General features: G+C 35.8%; 1 protein-coding gene across 11 annotated transcripts in view; it reads right to left on the reverse strand.

The window, feature by feature from the left end:
* Positions 1–21,431, reverse strand: part of USP15 (ubiquitin specific peptidase 15) — a 118,936-nt gene that overhangs the window by 5,191 nt on the left and 92,314 nt on the right. For 10 of the 11 annotated variants that reach the window (XM_036251857.1, XM_036251859.1, XM_036251858.1 and 7 more), the window contains 10 exons: positions 17,534–17,617; positions 17,349–17,443; positions 17,058–17,249; positions 8,365–8,480; positions 7,910–8,182; positions 7,204–7,274; positions 6,498–6,613; positions 5,552–5,701; positions 3,415–3,518; positions 238–326 (listed from right to left, as the gene is read on the reverse strand). In XM_036251857.1, the coding sequence (XP_036107750.1) occupies positions 238–326; positions 3,415–3,518; positions 5,552–5,701; positions 6,498–6,613; positions 7,204–7,274; positions 7,910–8,182; positions 8,365–8,480; positions 17,058–17,249; positions 17,349–17,443; positions 17,534–17,617 (1,290 nt within the window). Of the gene's footprint in view, positions 1–237; positions 327–3,414; positions 3,519–5,551; positions 5,702–6,497; positions 6,630–7,203; positions 7,275–7,909; positions 8,183–8,364; positions 8,481–17,057; positions 17,250–17,348; positions 17,444–17,533; positions 17,618–21,431 lie in introns of those variants that run through there. The other variant, XM_036251856.1, reaches the window with a different exon arrangement.

Raw genomic sequence — 21,431 nt, forward strand, 5'->3', positions numbered from 1 at the left:
AAACTCCAGTTTTCATGTTGAAAACTACCAGAAAAAGTTTCACGTTGCAATTTATACGTCTGTTAGTGGGTAAATTTAGAAAACAAATTTTCACTTAGGAGACAATTTTACATTTCTTTAAATCAGAGCAAATCTTTCTTAGCTATTAGAATTGCTAGAATATAAACTATAATGTCTCATGGGTCCCTTTTAAAACAGTGGATTCCTTGGTTTTCAGAAAATAAAAGACACACTTACCACAATCTGGTCTTCAGATGCAGTTGAGACACTACTGTCATCAAAGTAGTACCATTTTCCATCATCTTTATTTTTTGCAAAAGCAGTATCTAGTGAAAAATATAATCTCTCTGTAACTGAAATGATTTATGGTTTCTCAAGGGGAACCCTTAAAACCTTAAAATCATCTGTGTGAGAAACAGCTATTAAAATCATGTGCTAGTCATCTATATAAGGTCTATCTGTTACACATTCAACTGATTCCATTTATTAAAGGTTTTTTGAATAATTTCCTAAAATCTACATGCTTAAAGATACTTTTCATATAAAATGAATTTGTAACCTTCTTTTCACCCCAGGGACAAACAGAACAGACTTGTTATTTTTTTAATACAGAATAACAATACTAATGACAACAAAAGGTAACATTTATCATTTACCAGGCATAGTGCCATGCATTTTCAATGTATTATCATAAAGAAGGTACTGTCATTGTTCCCAATTTTATTTTATTAAAACATTTTTTTTTTCTTTATTGATTTTAGAGAGAGAAGTGAGAAGGAGAGAGAGATAGAAACATCAGTGAGAGAGACATTGATTGGCTGCTTCATGCATGCCCCTCACTGGGGATCAGGCCCACAACCTGGGCGTGTGTCCTGACTGGGAATCGAACTGGTGACCTCCTGATGCATGGGTCGACGCTCAACCACCGAACCACACCAGCCAGACTATGTTTCCAATTTTAGAGATGGGGAAAGTGAGGCATCAAGAAAAGTTTAATTTTCCAACAGTGTTGCTATTAGGTAGCAGAGCTAAGATTAAAACCCACGTCTGTGTCTGACTCCAAAATTTGAAACTTCAATTATAATTTAAGTTTTCTACGACAAAATTTTCCAACAATACTAATTTCACTAATTTGTAGTGGTTTTTACACCAGAATAATTTTCAGTCTTTAACAAAAGGACAGAGTAAAAGAAATGTAAAAAGTGATTAATTTGTACAATTTTTGAAGATTTGTTTCATCTTTAAGTTAAAAAAAAACACACCCCCTTTCCTATCCCATGCTTTGTATAAACAACCTAACAGCTGAGAAAACAAAGTTGCATAGTGTCCCCAAAACAATTATGTGCTGTCATAGCTTCTAAAAAGAGACACTTTATCGGCCATGTCTTCTTAATAATTTTGTCCCTTACAAAACAAATGCATTGTTCTTCTGAGTGGAGCTTATTGTGGGCTTTAAATCTGTCAATCTGAACTCACAAATGCTGCACTCACAAATTACAAGAAACATTGTTAGACTGAATACACAGACAAAATCTAACAATAATACGGTTTGTAAGTGAGAGACATATCCTACAAAAAGGCACACAGAGTTTGCAAACTAAATAATATCAAAAGAAAGCTAGACTAACATTTGTATTCTGAGAAAAATAAAAGGGTTTTAAAAAAAGAATGTCAACTTCTGGTAAAAAAACAATAGAGAAAGAAGAGCTACCCATTATAAAATAAATGCAACTAATAATGCAAAAAAGCTAGAACACTTCAGAAGTCCTGACAAATTCCTCTCAGAAGTAGAATAAATATAAAAAATGATCAGAGATAGTAATAATTTGAATACATTTGATAAGTATAAACTATTACAGAAATAAGAACTCTATGTCTGAATAGAAAATACCTGTTTTTCAAGCATACAAACATTAAGAAACAGACCGTTTATTATGCCACATGGAAGCCTTAGTAAACTCCTATGGCTTAATAAAATACAGACAATGCCCATTACAAAATAAAATTAAGAACAAAAGGAAAAGCATATAACTGAAAAGACTACATTCCAAAGTTATGGGATACAGACAAAAGGGGTATTTAGAAGGAAATTTAGAACTTTTATTGTAGCCTTCAATAGAGGGGAGAAAATGGAAAGCAAAAAGCATTCAACCCAGAGATGGGAAAAGAACAAAGGAAACCCAAAATAACAAGAAGAAAAATACAGCAAAGGGAAGAAATCAATGAGATAGAATATATACATGTAATAACAAATAGGAAAATTTAATAAAATGGAAGCTAATTCTTTAAACAGAGTAATAAGACATACCTGAGAAGACAAGTTAAAAAAAAGAGAGACAGAAAAGACAAAGAAAAAAATAGCATAAGAGTATTACAAACAACTATTTTCAAATAAAGGAAAACAGATATATTTTTGGAAAAATAGAAAATGCCACAATGTGCACATTTTGGAAAAAGAAAACTGAATAGACTTCAAAAAGCATGACATAAATAGAAAACATTAAGGCTGTAAAGCCCAGGTAAGTGAATTTTTACAGGTTAATTCTACTAGACTTTCATTAATAGTTAATTCCTATATAAAGCTCGTTGCCTAGGAAACAGAGAGTCAAGTATCCCCAGCCTGTTTTATTGAGGTAGACATTTCATTTATGAGTTAACTGTAACAATCCTAAATAAAATTAGTTAACCAAATCCAACTGGGTATAAAAAAATACTAAAAGATAAGGAGGATTTTCCAGGAATGCAAACATGGTTCAGTAGAAAAATCTATCAACTGAAGAGGGTAGACTGGTACAACCATCCCGGAGAGCCATCTGACAATACTTAAATACTCATGACCCAGCAATCTCACTTTTGGATGTGTAGCTCAATCTCACTTTTGGATGTGTAGCTCAAAAAAATTCTCACAAAGGGGACCATAAACAATGATGTTTTTATTAGTCTTATGGTACTAGAAAGTTAAAGGCAATTTGGATGTCCACCATGAAGTAAATAGAGAGAGATAAAATATGATATGTAAGTCATGAATGTTTGGAAGCAACAGACTATATGGACACATCTGAAGTGTTAACAGAAAAAATAAGATTTATAGCACAGTATCAATTATGTAATTTAACAATGTTGCATGATTTAAAAGAGCACATATATTAAACACATCAGAAAGGGAAGGAGAAGGAGACTAAGAAAGGACAATACGTAGCTCTGAATAGGTAAGTAATCTTCCTGTTCTTTGAACTGAATATGAATAACTCAATCCTCTATTCCTGATGTCAAAAAACATTCAAAAGCAGATTCATTCATTAATCAGTATTTATTAAATTACTACATGTAAGACACATGGCACATTGTCCCTATGGAAAAAAGTCTGGTTATCATACATCATGATTTTAGCAAAAAGGTAAACTGTCAACTTACAGTGTCCTCCTCCCATCCCTCCATAGTGGTTGGAAACAGCAATCAAATTATAGCGGCAAGGACCTGCATTTGGATTAATTAGGAATTCCGACATATCCAAGTCACTGTTTTAAAAACAGATCAAGTTAGTCTTATGTTTCCTCTAAATGTAATAAATTTTATTCCCTTCTGTCAGTGTATATATACATGTATATAGATATATATGTAAAGAAATTACTAAGAGCCAATACTTTATAAAACAAATCATATGTATACTCCTGAGATTTGAATATTTTGGCAAAAATTTTCTTTCAGGTTAAGAATTTCAAAATTCTCCAATGATTGTTTTTATTCAGATTAATGTTTTTATGCTAATACATTTAATTTTTAGTACTAGGAAAAGTATTTACCACCATTTACCATCTGGATCCTTTTGGTTTTTTATATTTTTAAAGTCATTTTTAGAAATAATGTGTTTAAAAAAAAATAAAGGGATAGTGAAAAACAACTTTTTAGTGCCTGGACAGCGTGGCTCACTGGTTGAGCGCTGACCCATGCACCAAGAGGTTGCCAGTTTAATTCCTGGTCAGGGCACATGTCCAGATTGTGGGCCTGATCCCCAGTGGGGGGCATGCAGGACAGAGCCAACAGATGTTCTCTCTCATCGATATTTCTCTCTCTCTCCCCGTCTCTAAAATCAATAAAGAAAAACAACCTTTTTGGAAATATAATTATTTAAATATATCTAATCCCCAATATTTATTCAACATTTTCCTGGTTTTGATAATCTATATATCACAAACGGGCAACATTCTTTAAAATACAACCATCTGTTTATAATCTGTCACTCATGAAACTAGAATATGACCATCTTAGAGCTTACTATTACTTCTGATTACTCTTTTTGTACTTGCCTCATTAAAAAACAATTATGATTCTAAACTTCTACTAATCTCTAATAGGGTCTAGATTATCATTACTTCTGGTTCTCATACTTACATTGTCAAAATGCTATATTCTTGAAAACTTCGATGACTCATAATTTTGTTGCCATTTTTTGGTACCATAATTGCAAAACATTTTAAATTTTATTATTATTATTTTTATTCCTCACCCAAGGATATGTTTCCATTGATTTTAGAGAGTGGTAAAGAGAGGAAGAGAGAGAGATATAGAGAGAAAAACACTGATTGGTTGCCTCCCATGCATCCTGACTGGGATTGAACCTGCGACTTGGGCACATGCCTAAACTGGGAATCAAACCTGAGACCTTTCAGTGTATAGGACAATGCTACAACCCACTGAGCCACATTGGCCAGGGACAGATTTTCAATTTAAAATTTATAATCACCAATTAGAATAAGCAATCCACAGAATGTTTTTAGTATTATATCATTTATTTCCATCCAATCACCTTTGTATATATGTCTGCCTTAAGCATTTGTCTACTTATTAACTATATCAAGTAAATTTACTGCAGAAATATCATGAAATATATAAGAATAAGAATACTATCAATGTTCTTTTAGCAAAATGGGAAAGTATGAAGTCCTTGTTGCAAAATTTTGTTTGATAAAGTCTTTCTGAACTACATGAATGAGAATACAATATTCCCTTTTTGTCCTTCTGAATTCTGTTATGTTTAGTTAAAGCTTAAAAAGAATGAACTACAAAGATGCTATATCTCCAGACCACTTTATACCTTTCTATGAATATGATGTCATAGTCTGGACAATACAATAAGAAAACTGAAGGCGGGTGACACAGTGACACTACTATGTTATCCTTCTAAGCAATTCAATTACTCTGTTTTTATATATTACTTTAGTCTTTTTTTAAAAGCATACTTAGGAATAACTGATGATTAATTCTTAGGGAAAACAAAATCACTAAGGGCCCATGAGTCTCTTAGTTTTATAAACAGGGCCAATGAACCAATAATAATGTAATACAGAATGAGTTTTATTCTTTTTTTAAAATTATATTTTCTTTTCATTCTTTGAAAAAAATCTGTGTAGGAATAAAAATTGTTACTGATCCTTATGAACTATTAGAACTATTGAAAAATACACTGAAAAACTGAAACTGGGAATGAGCTACCCGATGTCTAAAAAAAGTTAGAGTTATCCAATGTTTATAAAGTAAAATCAAAACTTACTTGATAGGAAAATCAACTAAGGTATCCAACTTGTCTCTCATGTATCGACTGTAAGAAAATCGCTTGAGATGTACCACAAGTACTGGAGGCAGGGACCATAAATCCAATTTCTTTGTGGCTTGCTGATGTTCTTTACAATTTGGGCAATACCTAAAAATCAAGAGAAACATTTAAAGCTTGACAGAGGCAATTACACAATGCATATAAAAAAGAGTTTGAAAAGTTTTCCATTTTTCAGTGAGTAGTTATTGTATGACCAATATACACCAGACTGACAGGAATTCCTGTTGTTATTTTTATCTTCAATACATTTTTTAAATAGATTAAACTATTATAAACTAATATGCAAATAGGTATTCAAATAAATGATGAGAGCTAGAATATTTGCATTTCAGTATGCTAAAAAGACATGGATATATATAAAACTGTGTTGAGATACAGGTATTAGAAAAATCTCAAAATTTCTGGGCTCTAATGGAATTAAAAATACCATAAAACATATTACAATTTTTCTCTATATATTTTTTTATCCTTACCCGAGGACATTTTTTCGATATTTTGTTCAGATAGAGAGAAACATCAACGTGAAAAGGACACATTGAGTGGTTGCCACCCACACGATCCAACCAGGGCTGGGGACAAACTTCAACCGAGGTACATGCCCTTTGCGGGAACTGAACCTGGGTCTCTCCGGACTGCAGGTCGACGCTCTAACCGCTGAGCCAAACCGGCCAGGGCTTACAATTTTCCTAAACGTTTCTCTCAAAATGGCAGCACAGCTAAAAATTCTCAAGAAATAGTGACTAAATATTATCACACAAAGAAATACTTATTATTTAAAATATCAAAGGGAATTTAGTTATGACCTTTCTAATGTGAGGTACCACATACTTTGGTATAAATCCTTAAAAAAAATTAGAAACAATTATTTATCTTTGTTTCTTACCAGGGATCTTCAGCACCTAGCTTTTCTTTTGTTGTAAAAAGCTCAATGCAATCTTTTAATTTCACAAAGGGTTTTTTAGGCGGTTTATATTCCACACTTTCATGTTTTTCAAAATCCTAAAGAGAAGTATTTCTTGAGTTAAGAGAACAAATGAAACAAAACTCATTTTAGTGATACCATCTTACTATGAATAGTAATGAAAAACCCCTAAACTTTCTCTAAAGAATCAAAAAGCTTATTTCAGCTGAGATTTATAGCACACTTCTAAATAACTCCTGTATACACACCTAAAACAACTAAAAACTATAAACAGAAAGCATGCTTAAAACCAACAAGTCTTTTCTAGTACATAACCAATCAATTTTATACTGGCAAAATAAACACATCTGGTAGAAGCAAAAGAATGTAACAAAACTGACTGACAACCACAGAGGAGGGTGGGGGAGGGGAGTGAGATAAACCAAAGAACTTATATGCATGTATGGTAACCAATGGACATAGACAACAATGCTGGAGGGGGGAGGAAGGCAAGATCAGGAGGAGGGTGTCTAGGAGGGAAAAAGAAGAAACATCTGTAACAAAAATAAATTAATAAAAATTGAAAAAACAAACAAACAAAAACCAATGAAAATTTGCTAGAAGAAAAAAAAAGTAACAAAACAGTATGATCAAGATGGAAAAGATAAAGTACTGGGTGATGACTTACCTCAGCAGCATTTTCATCAAAATATCTTTTTTTCAAATCAGGATCCCAATCCAAAGCAAGAAAAGATCTTTCTAAGGTGGAAAACATATTTTTCTTTAAAATTTAATATGCTTTAATGTTAAAATCAATGCATTTTAATGTTAAGATATTTATGAGAAAAAACAAATAGCAATCTTTTTTACTTTTATTAAGTGATTACGGCAAATTGCTGTTTCCAAGCCATTAAAACACTTTAGAAGTTAAAAGAAAAAACAAGCCCTGTCCAGTTGGACTCAATGATTAAAGTGTAGGCCCGAAGACCGGAGGGTCTTGGGTTTGATTTCCGGTCAAGGGCATTTACCTGGGTCGCAGGTTTGATTCCTGGCCCTGGTCAGGGTTGTGGTGGGAGGCAACCAATTGATGTGTCTCTCTCACACTGATTTCTCTCTCTCCCTCCCTCCCTTCCACTCTATCTAAAATCAATAAAAAATATCCTCTGGTGAGGGTCAAAACAACAAAGACAAAAACAAAACTTAAGCATAAGTCCAACATCTATTTAATAAACACTGACATGTATTTTAGTATACTTAGAAATTAAGGCTTTACATTTAAGATTTTAGATAGATAATACTAAAATTCATGTGTTGAATTTTATGGTTTTCATCTAAAAAAATAACATGCTATTTGCTCAAGTTTAGTGTTCAAGCCATTTTTCACAAATACTTACCATCTAGCCTAAGCTGCCTATCATCAAATCTTATATGCCTGGTATCGTCTTTGATGTAGTTGATATCAGTATTGCCTAAGTTGTTAAACTGGAATGTAAACAATCGTTTTTTGTGCCCCGTGAGTTGACCTTTGCAAGTTTCTTCAGTACATAATCCATTTTCAGAATCATTATCTCCTCCAACTGAATCTTCAGACTGACTGTTTTCATTCTCAGAGGGAAGCTCTTGATCTTGGCTGGATTCATCATCTGGCTCATCTGTTTCCATTTCACCTAATTTTAGATATTAGAAATCTTTAAACAATCCCAATGTTACATTTAAACATTATTAATACTAACATTATTTTTCCCAGGCTTGCAGAAATTTTTTACTTCTTTAACCCCCATCCTCTCAACTTTTCTCTGAGGCAATAATCCAAGGGAAGAGTTTTTACAATTTAATAGGAAAGTCTTACTTGGTGAGCCTTCTTCATGTATGCCATTTGGGCTATTCCCATTAATATTTTGGTCCTTACAGCAGTGTAGGGATCCTTCAGTGTCTTCAGTGTCAGTAGATATTTTGACATATCGGCTTTAAAAAAAATCAGAAATCAAATTCAGTTCTATAAAGGTTAAAACTAAAAAAAAGTTTTCTATTCTTTCAATAAAATTAAACTTTTTAATGCGGCAACAGTGGTCATTTGGTAGATTCAAAGACAAATTCAGACTCAAGATAAAGTTCCATATACGCAACTGACTAATCATTTGTTTTGGGTGTCTTTATAAAAGTTACTTTGTTCTTCTTGGGTGTTAACCATTATTTTATGAGTTAAAAGTTTGCGGCAAATAATTTCTCAACTTAAGATATCCTCATAAGGCCCACACCAAGACACATACTAGACTTCCGGTCAAGATGGTGGCATAGGTAAATGCATCCTCCCACAACCACATCAAAGTTACAACCAAACTACAGAACAACCATCATTCAAAACAGCCTGAAATCAAGCTGAATGGAAGTCCTACAACGACGGAATTAAAGAAGGAGCCACATCGAGACTGGTAGGAAGGACAGAGGCGAACTGGCAGGTCCCACACCCACAAATGGCAAATAAAAATCAGAATACCTTGGCTGGGAAGGTCCTCCCTGAGGACTGACGGGTCCCTGTCCCACACCAGGTGCCCTGCTCAGGGTTCCAATGCCAGGAAAGGAAGTCCCCATCACTTTTGGCTGGAAAAACCAGCCGGAACTGAGGCTCAGGGACACAGGTGGTGGATGCCCAGGCAGCTCCTCTTAAAGTGCCCATGTACGAACTTATAAGACTCACTCCCTCCAAGTTTGGAGGGGAGGCAGCTCGAGGGGTGCCAGAGAAATACAGAAAAGAAACGAGGTATTTGGCATTGGAGCGAGGGCTGGAGAGGGGGCTTTCTCCAGGACAAACATGCTGTCAGAGGCCTTTGTTCCTTTGGTAAGCCCTGCACTGGGGCAGCAGACAGCAGCCATATCTGGGACTCCAACAACCTGGCTCACACTGGTTGCTCCGCCCTGGTGATTCCCTGAGGCCCCGTCCCACCCAATTTTCAGGCCCACCCACTGTGTTGCCAGTTGCTTAACCATGGAATTGGCCTGTCTTGGATCCTAATTTAGGTTTTCCTAAAGGCTTTCAAACAAGCAGCATCTGGTCTTAGCTAGCCCATACCTCTTCTTTAAGTAATACACAGAAACAAACACAGGGAGGCAGCCAAAATGAAGAGGCAAAGAAACAGGTCCCAAATGAAAGAACAGAACAAACCCCAGGAAAAGAACTAAGGGAAATGGAGATAAACAACCTAACAGATGCTGAGATCAAAATACTGCTTATAAGGATGCTCAGTGAACTTAGTGAGAACCTCAGTGAACTTAGTGAGGACCTCAAGAGCATAAAAAAGGACCAGTCAGAAATGAAAGATGCACAGTCAGAAATGAAGGAGGCATTAACTGAAATAAAGAATAATTTACACAGCCCTGGCCGGTTTCGCTCAGCGGTTAGAGTGTCCGCCTGCGGTCCGGAGAGACCCGGGTTCGGTTCCCGCTAAGGGCAGGTACCTCGGTTGCAGTTTGTCCCCGGCCCTGGTTGGTCGTGCGGGTGGCAGCCACTCGATGTGTCCCTTCACGGTGATGTTTCTCTCTCTCTCTCTTTCTCTCTCTCCCTCCCACTCTGTCTGTACAAAAAAAAAAGGAAAAATGTCCTCAAATGAGGATAAAAAAAAAAAAATAATTTACACAGATTCAATAGTAGAGTAGGTAAAGCCAAGAGGCAAACCATTGATTTGGAATATAAGGAAGCAAAAAACACCCAATCAGAAGAGCAAAAAAGAAAAAAGAATAAAAAAAAAAAAATAGGATAGTGTAAAGAGCCTCTGGGATAACTTCAAGCGTGCCAACATTCGCATCTTGGGGATGCCAGAAGGAGAAGAGAGAGAACAAGAAATCGAAAACCTGTTTCAAACAATAATGGCAGAAAACTTCCATAACTTAGTGAAGGAAACAGACATACAAGTCCAGGAAGCACAGAGACTCCCAAACAAGATGAACCCCAAGAGGCCCACACCAAGGCACATCATTACCAAAATGCAAAAGGTTCAAGACAAAGAGAGAATCTTAAAAGCAGCAAGAGAAAAGCAGTTAGTTACCTACAGGGGAGGTCCCATAATACTATCAGCTGATTTCTCAAAAGAAATTCTGCAGGTTGGAAGGGAGTGGCAAGAAATATTCAGAGTGATGAAAAGCAAGAACCTACAACCAAGATAACTCTATCCTGCAAAGCTGTCATTTAGAATCGATGACCATATAAAGAGTTTCCCAGACAAGAAAAAGTTAAAGGAGTTCACCACCACCAAACCGTTACTATATGAAATGTTGAAGGGTCTCTTTGAAGAAAAAGATAAAATATATGAACAAAATGGCAATGAATACATATCTATCAACAATGGAATCTACAAAACAAATGAACAGGCAGAACAGAAACATTCTCATAGATACAGAGAACATTTTGTTGGTTGCCAGATGGGAGGGGAGTTGAGGTAATGGGTGAAAAAGGTGAAGGAATCAAGAAGTACAAATTCATTGCTAGACTGACAAACCTCAAATGAAAAGGGGTTAGAAGTTGGGAAGAAATAAACAAAATAATTTATATGCATAACCAATGGACACAGACAACAGTGTGGGAAAAGGCAGGAGGGGGGCGGGAGTGGGAAGGTGGGGGATCAATGAGAAAAAAATGAGGAACATCTGTAATACATTCAACAATGAAGATAAAAAAAAAGGCACTTAGTAATTAAAATGCCAAATTAAAGACAAAGAGAGAATCCTAAAAGCAGTAAGAGATAAGCAACAGGTTACCTACAAAGGAACCCCCATAAGGCTCTCAGCTGACTTCTCAACAGAAACACTACAGGCCAGAAGGGATTAGCACGAAGTAATCAAGGTCATGAAAAACAAGGATCTGAATCCAAGATGACTCTACCCAGCAAGTCTATCATTCAAAATAGAAGATCAAATAAAGAGCTTCCCAGACCAAAAAAGGCTAAGGGAATACATTAGCACCAATGCACCACTGCAAGAAATGTTAAAGGACTGCTATAATTAGTAGAAGATATAGGAAGAAAAATTTAACCACACTAAACAAAAATGGCAATAAATAAGTACATATCAATAATCACAATAAATGTAAAATGGACTGAATGCTCCGATAAAAAGACACAGAGTAGCTGACTGGATAAGAAAACATGACTCATATATATGTTGTTTACAAGAGACCCACCTCACAACAAAAGACTCACATAGGTTGAAAGTGAAGGGATGGAAAAAAATTTTCCAAGCAAACGGAAAGGAAAGAAAAGGTGGGGTAGCAATACTCATATCTGATCAAATAGATTTCAAAATGAAGGCCATAACTAGAGACAAAGAAGGCCACTGCATAATATTGAAAGGATCTATCCAACAGAAAGATATAACATTGATAAACATATGTGCACCCAATATAGGGACATCAGAATATATTAAAAATCTTCTGGAGGATTTCAAAGGAGAAATTGACTATAATACAATCATAGCCAGGCACTTCAACACCCTGCTGACATCACTGGATAGATTCTCTAGACAAAAAATTAGCAAGAAAACAGAGACTCTAAATTAAGCACTAGACAAAATGGATTTAACGGATATCTACAGAGAATTACACCACAAAACTGCAGAATTCACGTTCTTCTCAGGTGCACATGAGACATTCTCAAAGATAGACCACATGTTAGGGCACAAATTAAGCCTCTACAACTTCAAGAAGACTGAAATCATATCATGCATCTTCTCAGATCACAATGGCATGAAATCAGAAATCAATTTCAAAAAAACATACAAAGACATTTGAACACATGGAGGCTAAATAGCATGCTATTAAACAATAAATGGGTTACTGAGGAGATCAAGGAAGAAATGAAAAACTTCCTGGAAACCAATGAAAATAAACACACAACAACACAAAATCTATGGGATGCAGCAAAAGCAGTTCTGAGAGGGAAGCTCATAGTACTACAGGCTTACCTTAAGAAACAAGAAAAATTTCTAATAGACTATCTAACCTCACAACTTAAAAAACTAGAAATCAAACAAAAAGAAAACCCAGAGCAAGTAGAAGGAAAGAAATAGTAAAGATCAGAGCAGAAATAAATGACATAGAGACCAAAAAAACAATTCAAAGGATCAAGGAAACAAAGAGCTGGTTTTTCGAAAAGATAAACAAGATTGATGGATTCTTAGGTAGACTCAAAAAGAAACAAAGACAGAGAACCCAAATACACAAAATTAGAAATGAAAGAGCAGTAACAACCAACACTACAGAAATACAAAAGATCGTTAACAACTACTATGAACAATTATATGGCAACAAATTCGACAATCTAAGTGAAATGTACAAATTTCTAGAAACACACAGTCTCCTAAAACTGGACCGGGAAGAGATAGAAAACTTGAATAAACTAATAACAACTAAGGAAATTGAAGAGGTAATCAAGACTCTCCCAGCAAACAAAGGCCCAGGCCTGGATGGCTTCATGGGGGAGTTTTACCAAACATTCAAAAAAGAACTAACACCCATTCTCCTCAAACTATTTTAAAAAATTCAAGAGGAAGGAAGCCTTCCAAACTTGTTTTATGAAGCCACATAATTCTACTTTCAAAACCAGAAAAAGACACTACAAAGAAAAAAAACTACAGGCCAATCTCCCTGATAAACATAGACGCCAAAATCCTGAGCAAAATACTAGCAAATCGGATCCAGCAATACATTAAAAAAATTATTCACCATGACCAAGTGGGATTCATCCCAGGAATGCAAGGCTGGATACAATATTCGCAAGTCAATAAATGTGATACACCAAATAAATAAAATGAAGAATAAAAACCATATGATCTTATCAATAGATGCTGAAAAAGCATTAGACAAAATCCAGCATCCATTTCTGATAAAAACGCTCAGCAATGTGGGAATAGAAGGATCGTATCTCGACATAATAAAGGTCATATATGAATGACCTACAGCCAACATCATACTCAATGGGCAGAAACTAAAAGCATTTCCCTTAAGAAGAGGAACAATACAGGGAGGCCCACTTTCACCACTCTTATTTAACATAGTACTGGATGGAAGTCTTAGCCACAGCTATCAGACATGAAGTAAAAATAAAAGGGATACAAATTGGAAAGGAGGAAGTGAAACTGTCATTATTTGCAGATGACATGATATTATACATAGAAAACCCTAATGACTCCATCAAAAATCTATTAGACTTAATAAATGAATTTGGCAAAGTAGCAGGATACAAAATTAACGTCAAGAAATTGACGTCATTCTTATACACCAATGATGAACTCACAGAAAGAGAAACTGAAAAAACAATCCCATTTACCATTGTGGCAAAATAATTAAGATACCTAGGAATAAACTTACCCAAGTTTATTTGCAGGAAACTATAGGACATTGAAAAAAGAAATAGAGAAAGATATAAAAAAGTGGAAGCACATACCTTGTTCATGAATTGGAAGAACTAACATCATTAAAATGTCCATATTACCCAAAGCAATCTATAGATTCAATGCAATCCCCAACAAAATACCAATCACGTATTTCACAGAACTAGAACAAATACTTCAAAAGTTAATACGGAACCAAAAAAAAAACCCCGAACAGCCATAGCAATCTTGAAAAAGAAGGACAAAGTATGTGGAATCACAATACTAGATATCAGGTTACACTACAAAGCCACTGTAATCAAAACAGCCTGGTACTGGCACAAGAACAGGCATATAGACCAGTGGAAGAGATCAGAGAACCCAGAAATGGACCAAAGGCAATATGCTCAATTAATATTTGACAAAGGATGCAAGAGCATACAGTGGAGTAAAGACAGCCTCTTTAATAAATGGTGTTGAGAAAACTGGACAGGTACATGCAAAAAAAAAACCCTGAAACTAGACCATCAGCTTACACCATACACAAGAATAAACTCAAAATGGATAAAAGACTTAAATGTGACCTGTGAATCCATAAAAATCCTAGAAGAAAATGTAGGCAACAAAATTTCAGACATCATACTCAGCAGAATTTTCACTGATACATCACCGAAGGCAACAGAAACAAAGGAAGAAATGAACACATGAACTACATCAAACTAAAAAGCTTCTGCACAGCAAAAGAAACAACCATCAAAATGGAAAGTCAACCCACTGTATGGGAGAGCATCATTGCCAATGATACATCAAATAAGGGGTTAATTTCCAAAATATATAGAGTACTCGTACAACTCAACAAAAGCAAGACAAAGAACCCAATTCAAAAATGGGCAGAGGACCTAAACAGACACCTCTCCAAACAGGACATACAAATGGCCAAGAGACATAAGAAGAAATGCTCAACATCACTCATCATCAGAAAGATGCAAATTAAAACAACAATGCGGTATCACCTCACACCTGTGAGATTGGCCGCCATCAACAAATCATCAAACAACAAGTGCTGGCAAGGGTGTGGAGAAAAGGGGACTCTAGTACACTCCTGGTGGGAATGTAGACTGGTGCAGCCACTATGGAAAACACTATGGTATTACCTCAAAAAATTAAATTGCCATTTGATCCAGTGATCCCACTTCTAGGAATATACCCTAAGAAGCCTGAAACACCAATCAGAAAGAATATATGTACCTCCATTTTTATAGCAGCACTATTTACAATAGCTACGATCTGGAAACAGCCCAAATGTCCATCAGTAGACAAATGGATAAAAAAGCAGTGGTACATATACACAATGGAGTACTATGCAGCTGTAAGAAAGAAAGATCTCTTATCCTTTGAGACGACATAGAGGGACCTGGAAAGTATTATCCTAAGTGAAACAAGCCAAGCAGAAAAAGACAAATACCACATGATCTCACTTATTTGTGGAATACAATAAACATAACAGTCTGAGGAATTGGGTAGATCCAGAGACATGGAAGTAGGGTACAGAATGACAACTCTCAGAAGAGGGGGTGATAGGGGGAGGGAAGAGATGAACCACAGAACATATATGCATGTACACATGACTAATAGACATGGACAGCAAAGCCGGGGTCGGGATGGGGGGGATGGGAGAAGGGTGTCAATGGGGAAAAAAAGGAGAAACATCTGTAACAAAATAAAATAGTTGAAAAATAAAATAAAATTATGTAAAATATCCTCATTATGATGAAATATATATTATTGCTAAGATCATTTATAGTTGTGTAATGTGATCTTTATGTATGGGTTATAGGACTACGACGATTAAAATAGGTATATAAGAATACTAACTATGTATATCAGCCAGAAAGGACAAAAGAAAGGGATCAAGTGACATTCTTCACTACCTTAAAATTCAAATCAAGGTTTTAAGACAAAAAGTGGTTGCCTTGCAATACTATCAACTATGAAAGCATATCTTTTTAAACAAAACTATTTATTTGTATGAGTTCTTGAACTAGGAATGTGTATAAAGAAATGAAATAGCTTACATTTGTTATGATTTCATAGTATATACATAAAATTTTTACTTTTTGCAACTGTTAACTTTTGGTGTAAAACACCTATGCTTCCTGGGTTTGACATTACCTCAGTAATGTTTAAAATGATTAGGGAACTGGATTACTGGGTCTCTAGGATTATATCCTAAGAAACCTGAAACACCAATCAGAAAGAATATATGTACCCCTTTGTTCACAGCAGCACTATTTATAATAGTGTTATCTGGAAACAACCCAAGTGTTCATCAGTAGATGAGTGGATTAGAAAACTGTGGTACATGTACACAATGGAATACTATGCAACTGTAAGAAAGAAAGATCTCTTATCCTTTGAGATGGCATGGAAGGACCTGGAGAGTATTTTGCTAAGCGAAACAAGCCAAGCATAGAAAGACAAATATCACATGATCTCACTTATGTGTGGAATATAATGAACTAAACAAACTGCTGAACAAAATTAACCCAGAGACATGGGGGTGGGATACAGACTGATAAGCCTCAGAGGAGGGGGGGTGGTTTGTAGGGGAAGAGATAAACCACAGAATTTACATGCATGTATGCATGACCAATGAACATAGACAACAAAGTTGGGGATGGGGTGGGGAGATGGGTAGTAGGGTGTTAATGGGGGGAAAATGAGAAACATCTGTTAACAAAAACAAATAAAGAAATGAAAAATTAAAAAAAATAAGAAACTGAATTAGACTGATTTTTAAAATTGCTACCTATCTAAACAAAGGTGAAATAATACAAATTTATCTAATTATATTCTTTTTTTTTTTTTTTATCCTCACCCGAGGACATTTTTCCATTTTTTGTTCAGATAGAGCAGGAGGGAGAGAGAGGAAGAGAGAGAGAAACATCGACATGAAGCGACACATCGAGTGGCTGCCACCCGCACGACCAACCAGGGCCGGGGACAAACTGCAACCGCAGCACATGCCCTTACTGGGAACCGAACCCTCTCTGTACCACAGGCCGACGCTCCAACCGCTGAGCCAAACCGGCCAGGGCTCTAATTATATTCTTATAGTACCGTGCATGTTTACTTTCTTTAGCTATATTTTATTTTGCTAATGTAGAATTATGTGACACTTACCACATTCTCAAAAGCAGGAGATTATAAAGTTTATCTTCAGTATTGTTTCGTGGAACAGCCATAAGAAAAGGCTGACCAAAAAGTGAAGAGCCAGTATGGTGGGTATAACTTGAGTGTCTAAATTTTTCTCTTAGGCAAACAGGAATAATCACATGCTCTGTATCTTCTGTCCTATTGATGTTAATTTCAAACCTACAAAAACATAATTGATCATAAATTCTGGAAACTTTTATGTTATTCTCTTGAAATTTTTTCTCAAGTGGTAGTTTGCAAAATGAATTTTATACTCACACATAAATATCATCCCGCTCCATAATACTACTAAGGTTTTCATCCACTGCAAATATTCTGTGAAATCTATGATTGTATATATCAGTAACTATCATCTAAAAGAAAAAAAATTTCTATTGAGCTGGTTTTACAACACTGCAAAACTAAACTCCAACTTATATACTTCAAACCCAGAAACATCTTACCTTATCTGCAGGTACTCCTGATAAAGCAGACAATGCTGTACAAAGATCAAGTATATTTCCAATTTTGGGGACAATCACTTTGTACTAAGAAACAAAAAAAAAATATAATTAATTTATTACTTTTCAAAAAATTTTCAGTAAATGAGACTGACTTATGTTTGCTTCCTCACATTCACTTAGCATTTGGCTCACAGTGTCTCCAATCTTACTATCATCCAGGTGACAATGTCCTTATGGATAATTTATCTGTGCTTTATTGTTCTTTGGCTCTCCAGTTCAAAGACTAACACTTGCATTCAACTGTAGTTAACTTCTTGGACCTTGTCATAACTTGCTCCACTTCTGATATCTTAAAACTCTTAACAGGATACTGTCTAACCATATTTACTTTTCCTGGAAACTCATTATTTCCTGTTGTTGGTTTGCACTGAGATCTCAGGTTCTTTTAATTCTGAAAATTTCCCGAGTTTACTAGCTCTCTGTCTTCATGCCCTTCCATTCAGACCCCACATGATTCATCACTGCAACTACTCCATTATAAAACCTTTAGTTATTTGTTATTCAATTTTATTCTTGCTACCCTTTCTTAGAGATGTTCAGGCACGCTGAAGAAAATGGCTCAACTTCAAAGATCGGTGTACTACAAATTCAGTGCCCCTATCTCAACTGATCCCACAACACTAGCCAGAAATTCTCCCGTGTCCCTTGTTATTTCTCTCAATAACTATTTAAAGTTTTCAGTATTCCTTAGGTTTCCTATTTCACCACTTCTCCCTCCACTATCAGAATACTTATTTCACCAAAAAAATTAGAGGCTATGGAGAGGAAAATCTCCAACTTGCTTTCCCCCTATAAAGTTGAGTGTAAAAGTCCTTTTCTGTCTCATTCAACACATGGAAATAGAAGCAGTTATTCTACCCATTCAAGACTCTGCCCAGCATCCATGCTCCAAATCCCATGCTCTTCTGCTTCCTCTGGAACCTAATTCCAGCAATTATTCTTTTTTTTTTTTTTTTTAATCCTCATCCGAGGACATTTTTCCATTTTTTGTACAGACAGAGTGGGATGGAGAGAGAGGAAGAGAGAGAGAGGGAAACATCAATGTGAAAGGGACACATCGAGTGGTCGCCACCCGCATGACCAACCAGGGCCAGGGACAAACTGCAACCGAGGTACGTGCCCTTAGCGGGAACCGAACCCGGGTCTCTCCGGACCGCAGGCCGACGCTCTAACCGCTGAGCCAAACCGGCCAGGGCGCAATTATTCTTTATTTCATTTTATTTTGAGTTGTATATAAACATTCAAATATATATAAATCTCTCAAAGAAACAGAACAAAATAGTCCCTCATTGTTTTCCCTCTAATCATCTCCTTTGTCATCTGATAAAAAAACCTTGTTAAAAGTAGTGTCTACACTAGCATAGCTTCTTCTGAGGCTCTCCTCTAATGTCCTTCAGAGTTTTATCCTTAACAATCTTCTTGATTCTATATTCTGTCCTTTGACAAGGTGACAATATATCCTGGTTTGCTGTGGCAAGTCCTGGATTAGCCTGTTGTCCTAGTATAATTATTAGTAACAGCCCCTTTTAGTTTTAAAATAGTTCAGGGTTACCCTAGCCCTAGGTAACCTCATCCTCTAAGACATTCACTAACATCTACATAGAACTCATTACCCAATTAATATCTCAAGCACAGACCTCTCTCCTCTAGTTTAGATACATAAACTCAATGCCTATTGATATCTCTCCTTAAATACCTCTACATGCACCTCAACATGTCCAATACTAAATTGAGATTTAGGTCACATAAGGTCAACATATCCAATACTAAAACAAGTTTCTTCTCAAGCCTTTCTTCTTCTATATCCCCATTAAAACAAACAGCACCACTGTCTCAGTTTTCCAATCCAATAAACTTGGCATTATCATTGAATACTCTTTAACATTTTCGCCTCCTATTTTCAAATGGTTCTTCTGTCATCCTGACACTAACCTTAATCTTGTCTCAGTTTTCCAATCCAATAAACTTGGCATTATCATTGAATACTCTTTAACATTTTCGCCTCCTATTTTCAAATGGTTCTTCTAACTGTCATCCTGACACTAACCTTAATCTTAATAGTTCAAACCCTTGTCACTGTCATCTGATCACTGTAAAAACCACTTCCCTGGTCTTAGTCCATCTGATCTAAACTTTCCCAATCCAATCTTTGCACTAGCCAGTCTTCTTTTTCAAATACAAATCTGGTCACTTAATTTTTCTACTTAAGAATCCTTAATGGCTCCCTTAGTCTTTAGGGTAAGTCCAAACTTCCTAAGGTTCTTTGTGATCTAGCTTCTGCTTACCATATTATCTACTTGCAGTTTCCTTTCTTCAGCTTTTGTACATACCTCCCTCTTGGTCTATAATGCTTGTATTTCTAGCTTTCATGTGCTTAAAACCTAATCATCCTTCAGGATTCAACACAGGAATCACCACCAGTCTGGGTAGGTTACTCTTTTTGTATACTCACACACAGCACCCAGTAATAGCACTTTTAATACTGTATGATAAGGTTTCTCAGAACAAGGACTAGGAAAATCTTATACAGTACAAGTCTCTAATATATATATTAGAACATGTATTCATGTTCAATACAATAACTAATAAACTTCTATGACCTAAATCAATTTCAGTGATGGAAAAAGTCAAGTAGGCTAACTCATGTACTTTCTCTTTCTTCTACAGCTGGTTAAAGCGTAGCGTTATGAGGCTATCATTCTGCATTTGTGTTGTTACTACTTCCAAGTGGAAAAAAATCCCAATTCTTCTGGGCTGACCATGGATTTAACACCACAAATTTATATTTTGGATACCAGGTGGCAAAAGATGTAGCTAAATGGAATTCACATTACTGGAAATATAATTAAAAACCCAAATTATGAAAGAAAATTCAACATATACCTTATAGGCTAATGGGTGATCTTTATGATACAGAATGCAAGCTTTACAATACAGATTACTTTATATTACTGGGATGGGAGAATACTGCCTTTAACAAAGGTGCTATAGAGAAAGAAAATTTACATTTATTTTTGTGTTGTTACAATAAAATGTTTACTCATTGTTTTATATTCCTCTCTTATTCCATTATACTCATTGGCATATATCTATTTGTAAAGTTACAAACTAGAGAGGTAAGGGTGTAGTTTTGCATTGCTATAGTTCTTTTCCATTGAAAAATATGTTAACAATCTTATAAACAAATGAAAAAGTGAGTACCTACAGGATCTGATTTTAGAAACGTGAACATATATCCCCCAGGCCAAAAATAAAAGCAGGTCTCTACTGGCCCTGCTAATGGGTAAGAGTAAGAGCCGCTTCCCCCTCTCTCTGTAATACTGTCAGCACTGCTGGATGAAATATTGACATGAGGGCACCAAGTTCAATGAGTTCATGAAGAAAATAGTAGCAGCCAAAAAAAAGGAGAAAGGGTGAAATTTGTATAACTGAGTACATAATTAGTCTCTATTGAATTCTATTACTTTTAATGAAAGGATCATATTTTTTTTTTTTTAATCCTCACCTGAGGACACTTTTCCATTTTTTGCACAGACAGAGTGGGAGGGAGAGAGAGGAAGGAAGAGAGAGAGAGAAACATCGACGTGAAGGGACACATCGAGTGGCTGCCACCCGCACGACCAACCAGGGCCGGGGACAAACTGCAACCGAAGTATGTGCCCTTAGCGGGAACTGAACCTGGGTCTCTCGGGACCGCAGGCCGACGCTCTAACCGCTGAGCCAAACTGGCCAGGGCATGAAAGGATCATATTTTTATGAACACTTCATATACTGTGCCCTTGTTGACAGTAAATCTAAACACTTCCACTAAATAAATAGCATCAAAATTTTGCTCTAA

The sequence above is a fragment of the Molossus molossus genome, unplaced genomic scaffold (genome assembly GCF_014108415.1).
Source record: "Molossus molossus isolate mMolMol1 unplaced genomic scaffold, mMolMol1.p scaffold_m16_p_10, whole genome shotgun sequence".
NCBI classification, from domain to species: domain Eukaryota; kingdom Metazoa; phylum Chordata; class Mammalia; order Chiroptera; family Molossidae; genus Molossus; species Molossus molossus.